The 21733-nt window shown below is 47.1% G+C and overlaps 1 protein-coding gene across 1 annotated transcript in view; it reads left to right on the top strand.

Moving 5' to 3' along the window:
- The window catches only part of PALMD (palmdelphin), a 56242-nt gene extending 38451 nt beyond the window's left edge, over nt 1-17791 (top strand). Inside the window, exons 4-8 of the mRNA XM_066353491.1 lie at nt 10012-10126; nt 10271-10304; nt 10427-10540; nt 12987-14120; nt 17443-17791. Of these exons, the coding sequence (XP_066209588.1) occupies nt 10012-10126; nt 10271-10304; nt 10427-10540; nt 12987-14120; nt 17443-17486 (1441 nt within the window). The 3' untranslated portion in view covers nt 17487-17791. The remainder of the gene's footprint in view (nt 1-10011; nt 10127-10270; nt 10305-10426; nt 10541-12986; nt 14121-17442) is intronic.
- Nucleotides 17792-21733: the final 3942 nt, after the last annotated feature.

The following is a 21733-nucleotide window of genomic DNA, read 5'->3' as shown; positions in this document are numbered from 1 at the left end:
GTATCCACCCAGCACCAGCATGCCCACCAGGGGGTGATGCTCTGCCCATCTGGGGCATTGCTCTGTTCCAACCAGAGCCACTCTAGCACATGAGGCAGAGGCCATGGAGCCATCCTCAGCGCCCGGGCCAACTTTGCTCCAATGGAGCCTTGGCTGCGGGAGGGGAAGAAAGAGACAGAGAGGAAGGAAAGGGGGAGGGGTGGAGAAGCAGATGGGTGCTTCTCCTGTGTGCCCTGGCCAGGAATCGAACCCGGGACTCCTACTTGCCAGGCCGACCCTCTACCACTGAGCCAACTAGCCAGGGCCATAAGTTTCAATCTTCTAGAGGAGATTCAAGAATCATTAGCTTCTCAAAACAGAGTTTTATTTGCTTTTTTTACCTCTTGAGTCCTTCAACTTTTAAAAGTGCTTTTCCACTCATTATCCCATTCAAAACAGTTTCGATAACTTGAAACAGGAATATAAGACCACCAGCAGGGATGACATAGATCTTTGGCTGTCTTGACATGAGTAAAGAAGGAACCAAGGAGAAACTGAACAACGCAGGAGGTGGGAGAGGGGTTGGCATCAGTGACCCATCCTCCAGGTCCTGGTCACCAAGAAAGAAGGTTCAAGGGCAGAGACCCCTTGGGTGAGAGAAAGGGTCCGTGCCGCTCTAGGACGTAGGCTTCCTCGTGCCCCAGGAGGGCTCAGGGATGAGTTCACCAGCTCAGAGGAGTGCCACACCGCTCTCACAGTGGCCTCTCGTCCACCACGAGGCAAATGTCACTCCGCTCATTCAGACCACCCAAGGCTAAGTGGTCCTTGGTGGTTAGCTATTGTGTTCTATTAAGGTTGGAATTTATATCTCTTGGTCTTCAAATAATAGCGTCCTGTTCTTGGTGTCAAATGTGAACAATGGACACTAGAAGCAAAGCGAAAATGAAGTGGGTAGAAAGTGGGAAACACAATGGCTACTCTGTGGCCCTGCTAGGGAGAAATGGGAAGGGTCGTAAGGCACAGAGCCGGCAGCTACGTCTCACAGAGTCAGTGGCTATAGACATCAATGAGAATGTTTTGTTGTTTCGTTACAGGATTACAAGTAGTTTATTCACTCGATATTTTCCCCCTACCACTTATTTTTAAAATAAATAAAGCTTCCCAAATTCAAGTATGAAAACATCTGTACTTAGTTTGCCGTGTCCTGACTATGACAGTATTTGAAGGTCACTTGGGAAACTCAAGTCACCTAGGTAAAGGGCAATCTGAACTATTATTACAATTATTTAGTTCTTATTAAGTGTTGGGCATGTACTACACAGTTCTCTGCAGGTTCTAGTTAAAAAGCGCACACCAGCTTTGGCCGGTGGCTCAGTGAATAGAGTGTTGGCCCAATGTATAGACATCCTGGGATTGATTCCTGGTCAGGGCACACAGGAGAAATGACCACCTGCTTCTTCCCCTCACCCTCTCCCCTTTATCTCCCTCTTCTCTTCCCACAGCCAGTGGCTTGATTGGTTTGAACGTGGTTCAGGGCACTGAGGATAGCTCCACTGGAGCACATCAGCCTCAGGTGCTAATAATAGCTCAGTACTCGAGCATTGGCCCCAGATGGGGTTGCCGGATAGATCCCAGCTGAGGCGCATGCAGGAGTCTGTTTCACTATCTCCCCTCTTCTCACCTAAAAACAAAACAAACAAAAACGCATGCCTAGCCTATGTCTTGCCTAAGCTTTTGAAAAGTCTCTGATGAACCAATTCGCCACACCACACTGACATCCAGGGTGTGTGAGGGTTTTTTGTTTGTTTGTTTGCATTCATTTGAAAATGACATCCGTAACTTGTGCATAAAAGTGCCTGGTTCCCTGCCAACCAGTTTGGTTTCTTCATTTTCACGGCCCATGAAACCCTTCACTTACAAAATATTACACTGATTAAGAGGGTTTACTTTTCTACTAAATCATTCTCTTCTGACATTACCTGCCTGCACGGCAGTCTCAAATCACAATAGCATCACCTGCCCATAAGATCATTATTAATGGGTACAGCATTATGTTTGGTGACGGGAGTCACCCATGCGAAAGCTCCTCACATGTAACTATGAATTATTCAGTTTTTCTAAACAGCTGCTCTGTCCCCAATTATCAGGGCAGACGCACAATTGTTTCAGTGTCATCGTTAGGTTAGCCCATTGTATTGCTGTTTTGCTATTAAATTTCAGGATTAGATGCAATAGATCTGGCTCGGGGCAAACTTAGTGTTTCCTGAGTGCCAAGTGCCCTTTTAATTCTTTGGCCTGCTTCCCTGTGGCATGTGACTCCGTGCACTGGTGGGTTCCATCTTCCTTATTATCATACACAGGCCTCTCGGTAAGGGCTGATTGTAAGGCAGCTCTTGTCCTCCGTCTGCGCTCAGAAGTCGTCTTTGTCTTTTCTGATATGCTTATATTTCAGTCGGTGAATAAAATGCGCCTGACGTGTAACCAGTGCTTAAGAAAAGTTTGTTAAATGTGTGATGCAATTAATTGGGCCCGTTTGAAAAAAATAAAAATAAACAGCCCACATTTTACTAGACTACATTCTCTCCATTTTATTGAGAGAACAGAGGTTGAGATTACCCTGGGCCTGATTGTCTATACAGATAAAATGTCTTTACCTCTGACGCCTTAGTAACCACCTGTCCGCCCCTAGCGTAGGCCCAGCACCCTTCCGTTAGGATTCCCTGACTCTGTACTGAGTAGCGTCCCCCTGCGACCCCAGAGCTGCTCGCTTCAAGGACCCGCTCGGTGACTCTTTAACCCTCGCTTTGCTCACTACAGACCTTACTTAGCCCTACAGTATTAACTGGCCGATGTCAATACAAACCCTGTCGGCTTTGACAGATCATTTACAACAGGGGTCCCCAAACTACGGCCCGCGGGCCACATGCGGCCCCCTGAGGCCATTTATCCGGCCCCCACCGCACTTCCGGAAGGGGCACCTCTTTCATTGGTGGTCAGTGAGAGGAGCATAGTTCCCATTGAAATACTGGTCAGTTTGTTGATTTAAATTTACTTGCTCTTTATTTTAAATATTGTATTTGTTTCCTTTTTGTTTTTTTACTTTAAAATAAGATATGTGTAGTGTTCATAGGGATTTGTTCATAGTTTTTTTTTTATAGTCTGGCCCTCCAATGGTCTGAGGGACAGTGAACTGGCCCCCTGTCTAAAAAGTTTGGGGACCCCTGATTTACAAGCATGTAAATCCTTTAACCACCAGGAGCCAAGACTGATTTATTTTTCTATTTTTATTGGCTAACTATCCAAAATACAAATACCAATGAATAATAATTCTGCAAACCGATGTGAGGGGGAAAAAAAAAAAAAATGAAAAAGCTCATAAAATGGGTCACGCCAAGATTCATCCCCGTAAGGTTCTGCAATAGTTAGCATCCTGGTTTTGACACTTGACGAGACTCCAGAATGGCGGGGACTTAAATGAGAGGAGAAAGGTTCACGTCTGTCGTCACACTCAGAACCATCCTGGCCGGGAGCCGCTCCAGGGGACGGGAGAGGCAGCGTCATGTGAGGTGCGTGGGACGCAGTTGCTGGGAGTGCCGTTCCTCTCTGCTCCCTGCCTGACCGGGGCCCTTGGCTGTGTGGCCGCAGACAGCCCCTCCAGCACCAGCCCGGGAAGGTGAAGATTAGTGAGGACAGACTGCGGGGCTATTTTAAGGGTATGTCCTGAAAATGGCAGAGGTCACTTCTGCTAATATCCTATTGGCCAGAATTTAGTCACATGGCACCATTTAAATGCAAAGGGGCTGGGAAATGCAGCCAGGGAGACACTTAAGCCCAGGAGTCCTATTACTGAAAAGAACAGGAGAGATGGGTTATGGTGGACAAGGGAGGGTGGGGGCGGTATTAGCAGGCAGTCACGACAGACTAGCGTGTCCTTTCATCTATTAAACGGATTAACATTTATTAAATAGACACCATCCGCACAAACATTATAACACAGCTGATAAGCGGGGTCACAGTTTTGGTTTTCTGTCTAGAGCAGGATTTTCAAGGACAGTGTGTCCCCGAAGCTCACTCAGCACCTGCTGTTCTGAAATCATTGATGTAAAAATTGAAGTCTAGATCCCCAAAAGGACCCGGTATGTCTCCTTGGCCAGCAGCCACCGGCCACCGGGGATGCCAGCAAGGGCCTGCCCCTCCCTAGCAGACTAGGAAGGGAAGGGACAGCTAATCTTGATTCGTCACTTTTCCCGTCACACCCTGAGCCAGAGGCTGACAAACATCACCTCATTTACGTGCTCAAGGGAGCCCTCTGTGAGAGCTACTCTATCTCCCACTTGAGAAAGTGCTACTCTATCTCCCACATGAGAAAACCCAGGCTTGGAGCGTTTGGCCATTCTGCCCCGGGCGTGGGCTTTGCTATGGGCTCACTTTCTGTCTCCACGGGGAGAGCTGAGGAAAAGTGGACCTTCCCACAAAATATCACAAAATAGGGGCAAGCCACCATCCACTCCCCGGTCCCCCAAGACCGAGAGAAAGGAAAGCCACTCTCTAGCCCAAAGGAAGGGTCCTGGGTCACCCCTGCCCCCCCACTGCAAGCCCAGTTCAGCACCGGCTGGGAGCCTGTGAGTCTCCAAAACCTGCATCCTTCTTTGCCTAGCTCGGGGTGTGCGTGAGGAGTGCAGGTCCCCTTACTTTCTGTCAGCTGGTCTCAAACATGACTCAGCGCTGACACAGCCTGGGTCTAACATCTGCTGACTCAGGCCGTCCAGAGAAACGCCACTGGGCCCTCTCTGGGCGGAGTCCTGGCTTTTATTTAATAAGAGACCGGGCTTCCAAAGCACAGTCATTCATCGGTCCTTTCAAAGTATATATATATATATAGCGAAACCAGTCAGAAACTTCATGTCAAACGCAGCCTTGGTAATTACACCCCAGCTGCTGCGTTAGAATCGAACTGCATCAGCCAGCTTCACACTTCATTCCTAAAACCTCCATTACTTTGAACAGCAGTCATGCGTGGAAGCAAGGCCTCCCTACAAAGCGGCTCTAGCTTAGGACACCCCAGGCTCTTTGAAGGAGATGGCACTAAGAACTAGCTTGTCAAACACCAACCAAACTCCAGCAGCCCGAGGAAACACGGCAGGGCCGTGACTTGAATCCCGGGCAGACACCGACTGGTCCTCCGAGCAGAGAACACTTAGTCCAACCAATCACCCTAGTGAAGGTCAGCACGGAAGTATTCCTTCTGTACGTAATGAGCCCGCACCTGGGGGGGGGGGGGGCCGCATCTCTGTCTTCACTTTATTATCATAAAAAGTGGCCCTGGCCGGTTGGCTCAACGGTAGAGTGTTGGCCTGGCGTGTGAGGGACCCGGGTTCGATTCCCGGCCAGGGCACATAGGAGAGGCGCCCATTTGCTTCTCCACCCCCCCCCTACTCCTTCCTCTCTGTCTCTCTCTTCCCCTCCCGCAGCCAGGGCTCCATTGGAGCAGAGATGGCCCGGGCACTGGGGATGGCTCCTTGGCCTCTGCCCCAGGCGCTAGAGTGGCTCTGGTCACAGCAGAGCGACGCCCCAGAGGGGCAGAGCATTGCCCCCTGGTGGGCAGAGCGTCGCCCCTGGTGGGCGTGCCGGGTGGATCCCGGTCGGGCGCATGCGGGAGTCTGTCTGACTGTCTCTCCCCATTTCCAGCTTCAGAAAAATACAAAAAAAAAGTAAGAAATCCCTACCTCGGAGCAAAAAGAAGGCTGTGTCTGCGTTCCAAAGAACCCATCTTTCAAAGTTTAGTTCCCAGTGTGACTACTTAGAAAGGAGCTAAGGGCTCCGGCTCCCGCTCCCGCTCCCGCTCCCGCTCCCGCTCCGGCTCCCGCTCCCGCTCCGGCTCCCGCTCCCGCTCCCGCTCCGGCTCCAGAGGCAGAGGCTTGATTTCAAATTCCTTCCCACCACTGACCCGCCGCCCCCAGGGCAGGGGCCCTTCGGGGGGGGGGGGGGCCTTCAGAGGGAGGAGGGGACCGGCCGGCTTGCTCACCTGTCACAGGAACTGTTAGCGGTACTGGTGGGGTCTGTCGTGAGGACTGAGGGGGCAGTGCCCAGGACAGTGTACACGCTCAGTCCGTGTTACGTGTTGTTGTAATTGCTAACACGGGGTGCAGTGAAATAGGACATGAACCTCTGAATTTGTTTTTCTCCTGAGTTCCAGTGTGTCTGGCCCGTAATGACAACCTCCATCAGGTCCTTCTGGACCTTGTTAACTCCACCAGAAGCTGAAAGAGATAAATGGACCCTCGGCAGCAGAAAAATTGCCTTCCTGAAATAACTCCTTCTCGGCCTGTCCAAGCACTTACATCCTGTCCTTTTTCTAAGGAAAAAAAAACTGCACGTTGGAATTGGATTGGGGACATTACCTCGCGATGATTAAGGGAGGTCATTACTGGCCCCGTGCACGAAATGAAAGCTTACCCGCTTTCAACTGGGGACTCGGGAAAATAACCCTCCTTTTCCCCCAGCAAACAGGCAAGGAGAAGAAAGGTTCCAATAACGGATAGCATTACAAACCCTTTCTCTCGTGTACTCTGCTTATCTAAATTGGCACATGACGTCCGGCCACCATCTCTCAGAAATTGTGAGAGGGACCAGCCCACCCGCCAGGCCCCGCCTCCCAGCCCGGGAGGCTCCAGGAAGGATAGTTCTCTTTCCCTCCCGCTGAGTTCTCACCTCACTGAATCAGCGATTCCAGAAATTTAATTCCTGTTCCGAAAGATAATACCTTCTGAAGACGCGGAGGGCAGCGACTGTGGAAATTCTAACCCATCGGCGGCGGAGAGGGAGCAGGGGAAGGTTAGAGTCTCCCCCCAGCGACCTCCCCCAAAAGTTCCCCTGGAAAAAGAAATGCATTTCAGATATATGTACCTATACATATGAACACTTATGTGTGCCTTCGCATGTACATATGGTTGTACAGAGATGCACATATGGTTGTATAGAGATGCATATGTGTGTGTATATATACATAACATGCAAATCTACATGTCTATATACACACACATTAGTCGGAGGACATTCGTGAGAAAAACATGACATTCCGTCGTCACTCATGGACCTCTCTACAGGGGAAGACAAGAACCCCCAGTGCATTTTGTAATCCCTGAGCCGTGGTTGGCCAGGCCGGCCAACAGCCCCCTCTCTGCACCCCAGGAATAGAAAAGGGCAGAGATGGAGGGAAACTAGCATTAGCTTACTGCCCACTGTTTCTTTATTTCTTAATAAAGCCTATGACAGGCCCTGGCCGGTTGGCTCAGCGGTAGAGCGTTGGCCTGGCGTGCGGGGGACCTGGGTTCGATTCCCGGCCAGGGTACATAGGAGAAGCGCCCATTTGCTTCTCCACCCTCCCTCCTTCCTCTCTGTCTCTCTCTTCCCCTCCCGCAGCCAAGGCTCCATTGGAGCAAAGATGGCCCGGGCGCTGGGGATGGCTCCTTGGCCTCTGCCCCAGGCACTAGAGTGGCTCTGGTCGTGGCAGAGCGATGCCCTGGAGGGGCAGAGCATCGCCCCCTGGTGGGCAGAGCGTCGCCCCTGGTGGGCGTGCCGGGTGGATCCTGGTCAGGCGCATGCGGGAGTCTGTCTGACTGTCTCTCCCCGTTTCCAGCTTCAGAAAAATACAAAAAAAAAAAAAAAAGAAAGAAAAGCCTATGACAGAGATAACAGTGCCTACCTAAACCTCTAAATGCTTAATTGGCCTAGGATTCAGTCCTTGGAATCCTTGGCTTTCTTTTCTTTTTCTTTTTTTTTTTTTTTTGTATTTTTTCGAAGTGAGAAGTGGGGAGGCAGTCAGACAGACTCCCGCATGCACCTGGCTGGAATACACCCGGCATGCCACCAGGGGGCGATGCTCAGCCCATCTGGGCTGTTGCTCCATTGCAACTGGAGCCATTCTAGCACCTGAGGTGGAGGCCATGGAGCTGTCCTCAGCGCCCAGGGCCAACTTTGCTCCAGTGGAGCCTTGGCTGCAGGAAGGGAAGAGAGAGACACCGAGAAAGGAGAGGGGGAAGGGTGGAGAAGCAGATGGGTGCCTCTCCTGTGTGCCCTGACCAGGAATCGAACCCGGGACTTGCACAGGCTGGGCCAACACTCTACCACTGAGCCAACCAGCCAAGGCCTGGAATCCCTGGCTTTCTAGGAAATCATTCACTTCTGTGAACAAAAATACCAGCTCCCGGGTCCATCCCTTCAAACCCAGACTTCTCTGAGCTCCTGAGTTATCACTTTGGGCATAGAATTTTCCACTCCACCAAGCAACATATGTTCCCGCACCTCTGCGGATGTGTTACCATGGATATGGAGGGAGCTTAATAGAATGGCAGCCAGACCTCAGTACCTTGAAGAAGCCAGAGGTCCTGCTTTCCACCTGGAGCCCTACCCCTACCATACGCCAGAAAACCTGCCCGGCTATGAATGGGTGCCCGCCGCTGGCCGGAGGCAGCGCGTAGGCGGAACTTTGAAACCAAAGCAGTGAGCACGGGACAGTCGAGCAGGACTTCTACCGGTGTGGCCATTCCATGTGATTCTTGAGCCCTGGCCATGCCAAAGGAGGAAGCCAAGAAAAGTGACAAATACCTTCACGGACACTGATCCCACCAGCTGTCATCTCCGGGACTCGCCGCGACATCTCGTCGGCGGTCCCCAAGGCAGCTGACAGGAGGGCAGCGGGGCACCTGTGCCCCCCGGCTGCCAGGGGCCAGCCTAGCTCACTGTGCAAGTGCCAAGGGCTGTGGGTTTCCTGCAGGGTGCAGGTCACGACGGCACACCCTGGAGCGAACTTGAATCTGACATGCGGCTGTGAGCCATGCCCGACTGTTGGCCATGGTCCCCTACACTTCGCCAGGTCATGTGTCCACATTGTTTTCTCCCAGCGACTATTTTTTATAAACAGCAGCAGCTGGGGCCCCTGTGCTCCCTGTTGTCCACTTCTCAGCTCTCTGCTCTCCTCACTAGAGGACGGCACAGCTCTTAGGAGGACCCTGTGTGCCTGTGGATGGGGAGGGATTTTAATAGAACGGCAGGAGTTAAAACCAAATGTCGGCCCTGGCCGGTTGGCTCAGCGGTAGAGCGTCGGCCTGGCGTGCAGGGGACCCAGGTTTGATTCCCGGCCAGGGCACATAGGAGAAGCGCCCATTTGCTTCTCCACCCCCCACCTCCTTCCTCTCTGTCTCTCTCTTCCCCTCCCGCAGCCAGGGCTCCATTGGAGCAGAGATGGCCCGGGCGCTGGGGATGGCTCCTTGGCCTCTGCCCCAGGCGCTAGAGTAGCTCTGGTCGCGGCAGAGCGACGCCCCAGAGGGGCAGAGCATCGCCCCCTGGTGGGCAGAGCTTCGCCCCTAGTGGGCGTGCCGAGTGGATCCCGCTGGTCGGGCGCATGCGGGAGTCTGCCTGACTGTCTCTCCCTGTTTCCAGCTTCAGAAAAAAAACAAACAAACAAAAAAAAATGTCGTTCTCAGTGTTAGGATAAGCAGGGTCTATAAGTGTTAAATGGCTGTGATTATTAAATCCAGTTTAATAATGATAACGTTCTAAAGTATTGATAGGCTAGGGGGGAAAAAATTATCATTCTAATGTCTTTCCAAAATCATTTATATGGAGACTTGGGTAAGAAAAATTGGTGAACTACACATGCAGCATTCCATTGGTTCAACTTTAAACTTAAGCCTCTTTTATAAAAGAAACTTCTCTATTTCACTTGGAAGTAACACTAGTCATGGCAGTGAAGAAAATAAGGCCAGGGTCAAATATTTTACCTAAGAATTCCTTTTATCAAAAAAAAAAAGAAAAGAAAAAAATTAACCTCAAATAGAAAATAGTTAAATCAAAGTCAGGTGTTAGGTGACTCTACTGAACGGGATGTTTGGTGGGACGCTATATTCTTAGAAGGTATCTGGATACCTTCATGCAATAGTCCAAGGAACCGTTTATACCAGGGGAAGATGTACCCGAGAGCTCCACCCTTGTATGTCTTAAGCAATAAAAAGTGTATCTTGTTGCTGGCAGGCTTGAGAAGGAGATCCAAGATCTTGAGAAGGCTGAACTGCAAATCTCAACGAAGGAGGAGGCAATTTTAAAGAAACTGAAGTCAATTGAGAGGACCACAGAAGACATAATAAGGGTGAGCACCAACTGATCTTAAAACGGTGGCTTCCTCTCGACGTGAGTCCATGAAGAGTGTATAATTCCTCAAAGTATATCCACCTGTAGACTTTTCTTTTTCAGCTGTATTAACCATAAAAAATTCCTTTTTTTTTTCTTATAGTCTGTGAAGGTGGAAAAGGAAGAAACGTCAGGAGGTATGTTTTTGAGCATTCTAGTCTATCTTCAATTAAGATATTTTAAAGATAAGCCCACTGAAATTTTGCCACTATTACAAATATATTCTAGATGTATTTTTGAATCGGTATTGATTTTACAGAGTCGATCAAAGACATCTATGCTAATATCCCCGACCTTCCAAAATCCTACGTCCCTTCCAGACTAAGAAAGGAAAGAAATGACGGATTAGAAGATGATGAGCAGAAGAGAAAAGGTGTGTGAGTCACCGGTCCCCGAAAGCCAGTTCTCAGATTCACACGTGTAATGTCAAATAGCAGCAGCTTGCTATGCCGTCCTCTGCTTCCACGGTAAAAACCACCGTCCACTTTGCAAACTTCCATGGGGCATGTGAGCAGGGTTAGCCCCTGTGGTATTTACTCTTTCGTGGTATTTACTCCTCGCGCCTTACTCCCTAGCAAACGAGGCGAAGACAGAAGAGAGGATGACCTGAAGGAAGCAGGAAGCTCTTAAAAAGCAAAGCTCCCCTGATCAAAAATATCTCTTCCAGCATATTCCATCTAGCAGACACTCACTGTCTCGGGTACCTAGGATCCTCCGTGAAAATGAAAACTCTCCCCTGGGGAGGGCTAGACATTTATGTGCCCCCCATGCGGGAATGGTATTCACAAAGCAATACCCCGCGCCTCTCCCCCGGGGGAAATGAAGGCTTGTATGGGGGCAGCGAGGGGACCTCTGCATTCTCAACTAGACAGGGACGCCACGCTCTTTGCGCAGGTAGCGACCTTCCCTCTTTCATTCCGCCAATATTATATTTCGTGAGCACGCACTGCAGGCCACGCCCAGGGCTCGCACCGAGAACACCACAGCGAATAAAACAGCAAAATCCTCTGCCCTCACCGGGCTGACATTCCGAGTGAGGTAAAGAGACACAGAATTAGGTAAATAAAATGTATCGCGTTAGGAAGTGAAGACGCTAAGGAGAAGAAGAAAGCAGATGGGGTGGGGGTGGGGGGAATGAGGACTCTGCAGTTGTAGTTGGGTCTCCACGGCCAGGAGCCACCAGGCGGTGAAGGAGACAGGAGGTGCAGGCAGGGACACCGCATTGCGATCCCGCCCACAAGCCTATGAGCTCTACGATGCCAGTTAACCCTCCAGCCCCAGGCCCTGAGGCAGAGCTCCACTTCCCCCTAGTCGCCAGCTCTCTCCGCGGTGCACTGGTTTCCCGACAGCTGACAGCTCTCTGTTTTTAGCCCTTTACCTGACCACGGGAGTGGACGTGAAAAGAAATATCAGGCAAAAGGGAGAAGCCTGTGAGTCTAGCCTTGTCCCTCCCTCTTCAATACCAGTCCCGCCTGACCACGCGGTGGCGCAGTGGATAGAGTGTCAGACTGGGACACGGAGGACCCAGGTTCAAAATCCTGAGGTCCCCCGGCTTGAGCGCAGGCTCATCTGGTTTGAGCAAAGCTCACCAGCTTGAGCCCAAGGTCACTGGCTTAAGCAAGGGGTCACTCACTCTGCCATAGCCCCCCAGTCAAGGCACATATGACAAACTAATCAATGAACAATTAAAGGTGCCACAACGAAGAATTGATGCTTCTCATCTTCTCTCCCTTCCTGTCTGTCTGTCCCTGTCTGTCCCTCTCTCTGTCTCTGTCACACACACACACACAATGCCAGTCCGACACGAAAGCCGCCTCCCTGATGTGCAAACCTCAGTAACTGTCTTCTGCGGTTTCCACGGGCTGCTGGCTCACCTGTGCGGCAAGGATACAGCGTAATAGAACGTGTGCACCAGGGGTCCCCAAACTACGGCCCGCGGGCCACATGCAGCCCCCTGAGGCCATTTATCCGGCCCCCGCTGCACTTCCGGAAGGGGTACCTCTTTCATTGGTGGTCAATGAAAGGAGCACATTGACCATCTCATTAGCCAAAAGCAGGCCCATAGTTTCCATTGAAATACTGGTCAGTTTCTTGATTTAAATTTACTTGTTTTTTATTTTAAATATTGTATTTGTTCCCGTTTTGTTTTTTTACTTTAAAATAAGATATGTGCAGTGTGCATAGGGATTTGTTCATAGTTTTTTTTACAGTCCGGCCCTCCAACGGTCTGAGGGACAGTGAACTGGCCCCCTGTGTAAAAAGTTTGGGGACCCCTAGTGTGCACTGTGGTAGCCATCACCCACGGGAATGCACAGTGAGACCTGGTCTGCCCAGCAAGAGAAAGGAGCTGACCCCTCCCAGTGACTCCCGTGTACAAGAGTGTAAACCCAGCTCGTTGGATATATTAATTAGAAAGAACACATCTTTGGGTCCCCAGTGAAAATCCTTACAATTTAAAAACCATCCGCTTCTCCAATCCTTCCCATTTTTCACTCATTTCCTGACATAAAAAAAAAAAAAAAAAAAAAACAAAACAAAAAGTCCTGACATTAAAAAAAAAAAAAAAAAAAAAAAAAAAAAAAAAAAAAAAAAAAAAAAAAAAAAAAAAAACCAAAAAAAAAAAAAAAAAAAAAAACAACCATGCCACTACAGTGTTGGTCACAAAGGAGTTAATGAATAAAATCAGAAATTTTAAAAGTAGATGTTTCCCATGAAAACCATCAGAGGGTAACTTCCTATAGAAAGAAGCCCCCTGAAGGCAGGCTAGCTTACAGGAGAGAAAATGAACTAAATCAAAGATCCCATTTGTGTCTCGGCAGCTTTGTACGCCATGGAGATCAAAGTTAAGAAGGACCTGAAGACTGGCGAGAGCACGGTGCTGTCTTCCATTCCTCTCCCGTCAGATGACTTTAGAGGAACCGGAGTCAAAGTCTATGACGACGGGCAGAAGTCCGTGTACGCAGTCAGCGCGGGGCACGGGGCCGCGTTCAACGGCACGGACGGCCTGGCGCCCGTGGAGGTGGAGGACCTCCTGCGACAAGCCTCGGAGAGGAACTCCAAGTCCCCAACTGAGTATCACGAGCCCGTCTACGCCAACCCTTTCTGCAGGCCCACGACCCCGCAGCGGGAGAGAGCCGTCCCGGGACCCGGCTTCCCGGAAAGAACCAAGACAAAGGCCAACGGACTGGGGAGCGAGAGGGACGGGTCCGCGCACCCGGTGGACAACGGGCTCTCGGAGGAGAGGGGCGCCAGCTTCAATCACATCAGCCCCGTCCGGCCAGTCCCTCATCCCCGGTCGGTGACCCAGCAAGCGCAGGAGACGGCCCACACCGTACAGAAGAGGATGCCCAGCCCCTGGGAGGACTCGGAGGAGATGCAGGACCGGTGCGCGCCCTCCCCAAAGGCGAGGCCGAGCCCCGGGGAAGCGCACGCTGGGCACTGGGAAGGCCGGGGTCCCTCCTCGCCTCCTTGGCAGGAGAACGAGGACGACGTGCGATACAACATTGTGCATTCCCTGCCGTCGGACATGGACGAGGCGAAGCCCGTGACGATGATTTTCATGGGGTACCAGCAGGCAGAAGACGACGCGGAAGACAAGAAGCTCCTGGAGGGCTACGACGGCCTCATCCACGCGGAGCTGGTGGTGATCGATGAAGAAGAGGAGGGGGAGGAGGAGGAGGAGGAGGAAGACGAGGATAGGGGGCCGGGAGGGGCTGAGGGGCCACGTCCCCGCCCCCCAGCGCCCTGCGCACAGGCGCACCAGCCGGCCAGGCCAACGCCGCTTCCTAGGAAGAGAGCAGATGTGCGCCCCCCAGAAAACGCGCACCACCCGTCTCCGCACAAGAACTCCATGTCCCTGAAAGAGCAGCAGGAACGCCTGGGCAGCCCCGACCACCCTTCTCCGCGCGCTGCTCCCATGGCTGGCGATGGCACCGAGGACCCGTCTCTAACAGGTAAGGAAAGTGACAAGGCTCGCCGCTGCTGCCTGGTCATGTGAGGGTCTCGTTTCTGTGCTGTGAATAAAACCCTCTTGCTTTCTGCTTTTCTGACCACCCCGTAGACAAAAACACACTGAGACTTATCTATTAATGCTGATTGTATTGTCACCGGCAGTGACTGGGTCAGTGCAAAAGATAAGGAAAAATGACTTTTTTTTTTTAATTGTGACCTTATTTGGATGCTGCGTTGACTGACATTAGTAAGTCGGATTTCGTTCCTCTGTCATGGTGTGGTACTGTGTGTGTGAATACATTGGGCCCACTAAGAAGTTGGACCATCCATCGCCTTATCGTTTCCCTCCAGAATCTGACGCCAGCTCCCTTTGTGACTTAGACTTCCTGCCTCAGCTAACAAATTGCCTTACTTTTGCGAGAAAGAACAAGGAACAAATCTTATTTTCCCTGTGATATGTTATTGCTTTGCTATATCGTTTCTCATACTTTTTTCATAGTGTTATTAACTTGACTCCCTTAATTTCTTTATATTTTAAAACAGAATGTCAATCTAGCTATTGTACATTGTTTATTTTGCATAGCCTTCCCTATCAGCAAATTTATTTTTCCTATTTTCTATCTGTTTGCATTTCTCGTTCTCTGTAAAGTTTTATATCTATCTTTCTTAGCATTGAGTGGAAAATAACTTTTTTCTACAACAGTGATCTCTCTTCAGTTTTAGACTTCTTGTTAAGACTCGAATAGTGTATTCTACTCATCATTTATAAAAAACTAAGTAAATATCTGACAAAATCAGTTATAATAGTTGAACTTCTTTTGCTAAAGATGTACTCAAATTACTCAAGACATATATGTACTGGTTATGTGAAAGGGACAGTCGTTTTAAATGTCTCTACTAGAAGAATTCTCATTAAAAAGCAATAACTATTGAGTCTCAGCTAATCTAGTCAGCAGAAGCTGACAATTCCACAGAAGTGTCCTAGCTCTTGTCCAATTCAGGAAGCTTTCTTCCCTTACACCCAGTAAACCCACTCTCGGTTTGCCAATAATGCAATAAAATGGACCTCTTCTCATCTTTTACGCAGTTAAATGAGTCTTACCAACTATAAATGTGATTCTCTGTAGAATTTCTAAACTCTTGGTGAGTGGACACTTAACATTATCTTCCTAAACCCAAGTTGAATGGTGTGTCCCTCACAGTGGAAACCGGCTAAAAGTAAATATCCCTCTCTGTTTTGAGAATGAGCTTTGTTGGCTGAGCCAACTTTGCATCTTCAATTCATTTTTAAAACAATACAAAAGACTTAGAATAAAGGGAACCCACCGTGCGCGCGGAGAGGAGCGGTGACATTACCCACTCGCAAACCTCCCGTTAGTGATTTTGGATGTTAGCCAGCTCCTCCTGAACACCCTGGCCCCTGCCCCCCTCCCCCATGTCAACACATTGACCTCACAAAAAAAGAGGGGAAGTGAGTAATGTTTCCAGACAACACTAATCATGCCGCTGCACTAAAATAATGAAAACAGGAAGACGTCTTCCAGACAAAGTAACAATACAGAGTTCTGTCCTATCGGTCAAAGCATCTTGTAAACACAATGCTCCAAATTCCTTGCCTTTCATCATGATATTGTTTTCTATTGCCCTTTTCTGATTCAGTACATGGATTAGAAAGCTGATTATGCTTGTAATGGGTTTTTAAAAAAATTAAGGATATCACTTGACAAATACCTCTCCGTACCCACAGAATACACACCCACGTGTGCCCCTCGATTTCATAAGCATCACATAGGCTGAGCCTCTCTCCCCAGCCCCCAGAATGCTATTGTTGGTATTGGAAAACCCACCGCTTCAGTCAAATCCTTTTATTTGTGGACTAGGTCCCCTGCTAAATACAAATATTTCTGGAAGGTGTGGTAGTGAGGAGTTGTTTTTCTCGCCGTGTGAATGCTGTGAAGGAGTTGTTCATTGATTGCTTTCCCATATGTGCCCTGACCACGGGGCCTCAGCTAACAGCGGGTCTTACCTTGGAAGAGGAGGAAATCTGGAAAGGGGTGAGGGTCCCAGAGACGGTGTTCTTCAGCCAAAACTTGGAACAGGGTCAGACACGACAAGAATGTTCAGGTGTGAGTGGGACACTTGAAACCATCTCAACACAATAAATTAAAGTTAAAATAAAAAAAGAACAATCAAGCTGTGTCTACCTGCTGGTGTAAATCTAACGGTCGTGTGCTAAGGTCAAGCGCGTTGCCACCACTTCCCGCGGTGAGCGGCCCCGCGAGCTTTCTCCAGGCTGCCTACTGCCCACCACCTAGGCAGCTGGCTTTCTTTAGAACCCTCACCAGCTGGGTCTCATACTTTTACCTCTGCTCTCCCCTCTTAGAGATGTCAGTGGCATTTCATATCTGTGAACAAGAGCTTCTTAGAGACGCGGTCATTTCATTTGTTAATAGACTACTAATAATATGTGGCTGAGAAATGAGAGGACATGCCTCCCCTTTCTTATTTCTTTCATTAAACAAAATTTTGTCATCAGTGGAACAGCTCCGTTATGCATGCATGAATTGATCAGGGCCTTGCACGTAGATCTCACATTTCTGGAACATGGCTGAGGCAGCTATAGTCTGAGGTCCTTAACTGTTGAGGGCCTGATACCAGGACATCACAGGAGTGTTATCAATTCTAAATCGACATTTTAAAAAGTGGCTTCTATAGCCAATATATCATTAGTGGTGGAATATGTTCAAAAATATATATTTGTCATTTGATACTACCTCTAACATATCTTGACAAAAACATTTTATAGTAACTCCAACTTTAATTACCGGTTCACATTGTTTCACGATAAAAAATATTTTTTGTTTTTGTCATTCTCTATTCAAAGATGAAAAGTCCCTTGGTATAACCAAGTCTGATGATTGCAAGACAACCTAACCATGAAATAGTTTATGTCAATGCCATTTTTTTTAGAAGTGCATATCTCAGAAATATGCACAAAACAGCCATTGACCTGTACAGAATTTATCTGTGGCTAATAGTGAAATTGTGCACTAATCCCATATTTACTCAATTATGCTGTTTACTAATTTTTCTAATCTCCATAGAGATAGGTTCCTTCTAGTTCTGCACCTGCTTCTGCCCTAAGTTAATCATAGCTTATTATTTCTACTATCTCTTTGTGCTACTAAAACAATGCTCACATTGTTGGACAAAATCATCTGAGGTATGTTTCAAACTTTCCTGCATTCTATGAAATGGTCATTTGGAGTGAAAATTGATGCTTTTTTTTATAACTACTTTTTCTCTTTTCTTTTTTTCTTGCAGCTTTAAGGATGAGAATGGCAAAGCTGGGGAAAAAAGTTATCTGAGAGGTGTACCATCTACGTAAACATCCTCTGGAGAAGAAACTAAGGAATGTTTGCAACTTTCTCTGCTGGGTATTTTGAGATCCAAAAAATATATACTTATACCCATATTAAGCCATGTGAATAAGCAGTAGTCATTATTTGTAAAAAAAAAAAAAAATGCAAAAAAGCTGGGGAGAACAGTTAACTTTTCCAGTTACTTGACATAATTCAGTGGGGGAAAAAACCAGCATATTTTTATTGTATTGATACCAAAGCATTTCTAATAAGAGTGTGTTGAATATAAGAATAAAGTTATTTAAACTATATAGCCTGACTACATTCTTTTTTTTTTTTTTGACAGAGACCAAGAGAGACAGAGAGAGGGACAGACAGACAGAAAGGGAGAGATGAGAATCATCAGTTCTTCCTTGTGGCACCTTAGTTGTTCATTGATTGCTTTCCCATATGTGCCCTGACCACGGGGCCACAGCAGACCAAGTAACCCCCTTGCTCAAGCCAGCGACCCTGCGCTCAAGCTGGTGAGCCTTGCTCAAATCAGATGAACCTGAGCTCAAGCTGGTGACCAGGGTTTCGAACCTGGGTCCTCCGCATCCCAGTCCAATGCTCCATCCACTGTGCCACTGCCTGGTGAGGCTAGCCAGACTCTATTCTATTAATTGATACTGTAATTTTTTTTTTTTTAATTTTTTTTTTAAATTTTATTTATTCATTTTTAGAGAGGAGAGAGACAGAGAAAGAGAAGGGGGGAGGAGCTGGAAGCATCAACTCCCATATGTGCCTTGACCAGGCAAGCCCAGGGTTTCGAACCGGCGACCTCAGCATTTCCAGGTCGACGCTTTATTCACTGCGCCACCACAGGTCAGGCCTGTAATTTTGCTAATACAAATGAAAGATCATAGGAAGCCACTGTCCCTCATCACGGAAATACTCACCTTCCACTCTGATAAGTAAACGTGACATCTCAAACCAACAAGGCTTTAAAGACACCTACATCCTCCCGCTAAGGACCAAGTCAGTGGATAATACGAAGTTCCCAGATGCCCACACCCGGTCTTCTCAATTATTAACATCTTAATTAATATGGCCCAGGATATAATTAATGAAACAATCATCATATAAATAATGATGCATTATTACTAACTGAAGTCTCCTAGTTTCTTCCGGTTTCCTTAGTTTCTACATGATGTTCTTCCTCTGTTCCGGGGTCCCGTACGGAGAACCCCGTTACTTTTAGTTGTCCTGTCTCCTTAGGCACCTCTTGGCTGTGACTTCTTCTCGGACTTCCATTGTTTTTGATGACCTTGACAGTTTTGAAAACTACTTGCCATGAGTTTTTGTAGGCTTTCCCTCTCCTGCCAATTGTCTGATGTTTCTCTCAGGATCAGGCTGGCGTCATGAGTTTGGGGAGAAAGACCACAGAGGAAGTGAAGTACTTTCAACATGACTTGTCCCCACTGATGCGGACCTTGAGCACATGGCCGATGGAGCGCTTATCAGCTCGCTCCACTGTAAAGCTATTCTTTTATTCCCCCTTTCTATATTGTATGTCTTCGAAGGGAGTCACCATGCACCACCCTCAGACGCACAGTATCTACATAAACTATTTCAAATTCTTCTGCATAGATTTGTCTATTCTTTCTTACCTGTTTATTCAATTATTAAATCAGTATGGACTCATGAATGTTTATTCTATACTTGAGTTATAACCCAACACAATTTGTTGCTCAGATTGTTCCAGCCTCGTCAACTGAAAGCTCTCTGAGAGTTCGAATGCACCTTTGACCGACACCCATAAATGTCTTCCCCTGAGATGCCTTTCCATTTCATTAGGTCTTCTGTAGCTTCTTTCAACAGTGTTTTGTCATTTTTAGTGTACAAGTCTTGCATTTCATTGGTAGTTTATTCCTATTTTATTCTCTTCGATGCTGTTCTGAAGGGGGTTTTCTTAATTCCACTTTCCACATTATGTTACTATGTTTTGGGGAATGCGGTCAATTTTTTGATATGTTGGTTTCGTATCCTTCAAACTTGCTGAACTGGTTTTATTACTTCTAGTAGTTGTTTATTGGGTTGCTTAAACTTTATTTCTTTTTCTTGCTTAATTGCTCTTGCTACAAGCTCCAATGCAATGCTGATGCAAAGTGGTGAGAACAGACACCCTTCTCTTGTTCCCGATCTTATGGGGAAAGTGTTCAGTAGTCACCATGGCTATTTAGCTTGCGATGCCTGTATCAAGTTGAGGAAATTGCCTTCTATTCTACATTTCATTGAGTGTTTTTATCATAATGGGTACTTCTCTTTAAACTATCAACATTTCCTTCATGTGTTTTAAAGTCTGTCATTAGACACGTACATATATATGATTGCAATGTAGTCTGATAATACACTTTAGCTATAAATGAATTTATCCAGCATAAATACACATTTCAGCCTTCTCATTCTTACTATTTCACAGAATACATTTTGCCATTCATTTACTTTCTACCTATCTGCCCCTTGATATTTAAATCACATCATGGATTTTATTTTTTAGCAATCTGACCTCTGCTTTTAATTGGAGTATTTGGTATGCTAATGTTTAATCATTCATATGGTTGAGTTTTGGCCCACCAAATTCATTCTTTGTTCTCTCTTTGGTCTCTGTTTTATGCTCCTTTATTTTTCCTTTCTTGTCTTTTTAATTAAATTATTTAAATGATATAAAATTCCATGTTAATTTTTGTATTGGACACACACACACACACATTTTATTTTTTCCCCCTAGGAATCACAATGTACATTCTTAACTTTTCACACTAGAACTTCCAACTTTTCACTTAGAACTAGCATTGTATAACTTCATATAAAATAGAGACATGCAACTCCGAAGGTCCATTATTCCTTCCCACCTTCATGCTAACTTGTTACATGCATCACATCTGCATACATTATTAACCCCACAAAGCAATGTAGACGTTTGTTTTATGGGACTTTGGTTTTGGGGGGGGGGGTTGGTTTTGTTTTGTTTTGTTTGTTTTTTCTTTTAGCTTTAAACAGACAAATTTATTATAAAGAATTTATATAGGAAATTTTTTAAAGAGTTTTATATTGACCAACTATTTACCATTTTGAGTGTTCTATGTTCCTTTCAGGAACCATATCCCCATTTACTATCCTTTTCTTTTCTCCCTGAAGAACTTACTTTTGCATTTCTTATAGTGCATACGCACTAGCAACAAATTCTTAGATGTCTTTCACCCAAAAATGTCTTCATATTCTTGAAGGCTATTTTTTTCTTTTTATAGACTGCTTGTTGACTTTTTTCCCTTTCAGCACTTAAAGATGTGATTCCACTCTCTCACCTCCGCAGATTCCTGTGAGAAGTCAGATGTTGTGATGTTCGCAGTGTAATGTTCGCATGTAATGTTTCCTCTCTCTGTCTCCTTTCAAGGTTTGCTCTGTATCTTTTGCTCTCAAGAGTTTGACTGTGATTTTCAGAAGCATGCTTGTCTTCAGACAGTCTTGCCTCAGATGTTCTCCATAAATCAGTAATCAAATTTTATCAAACTGAGGCATTTTCTACTCATTATATCCAGAGAGCCTCCTCTCCTCTCCTGAGATAACACCAAAAGATGTTATCATTTAACGGGTCCCTGTGGTTCAATTAGTTTCCAAAAAAAATTTTTTCTCTTCAAATAGATAGCTTCTGTCGCTCTATCTTCAAACCCACTGGCTCTTTTTCTCTGTCATCTCCATTCTAATATTAATTCTATCCAGTGACATTTTCCAAATACTCTTTTCAGCTCTCCAATTCTATATGACCCTATTATACTGTTTGCATATCTACGCATCTTTTAATTTATTGCAAGCGTGTAGCTCAGTCAACCAGAGCTGTAGGGCAAGGGAGGAGATGGGATCCCCTACCCTAAGGTCTTCCTCTCCTCTCCCTGACAACTGCAGGTGGCCCAGCCATCGGTCCTCTGGTTTCCCATGCCAGAGACCACAGTCTCCTGCCAACCCAGCACCACACACAGTTTGCCACAGCTGCTCTGAAGCTAACGCCGTGAGCACAGGAAGCTCCGGACAGTTCTCGCCCCGAGTGTGAACTCAGCACCCGAGTCCACCTACTCCCGTCCACTCTCAGGATTTCAGGCAGCTGCTCTTTCAAAGCTCACATCAGTTTCCTGGAGGACAGTCCATTTGAAAAGATCTTAGCCACTATTAGATTCAGAAAATTCTTATCCCAAGAGTTTGATTACCATATATTT

This window comes from Saccopteryx leptura, chromosome 11 (genome assembly GCF_036850995.1).
Source record: "Saccopteryx leptura isolate mSacLep1 chromosome 11, mSacLep1_pri_phased_curated, whole genome shotgun sequence".
Lineage (NCBI taxonomy): Eukaryota > Metazoa > Chordata > Mammalia > Chiroptera > Emballonuridae > Saccopteryx > Saccopteryx leptura.
Note: the sequence above shows the minus strand (reverse complement) of the source record. Positions and strands in the feature narration are given on the sequence as shown.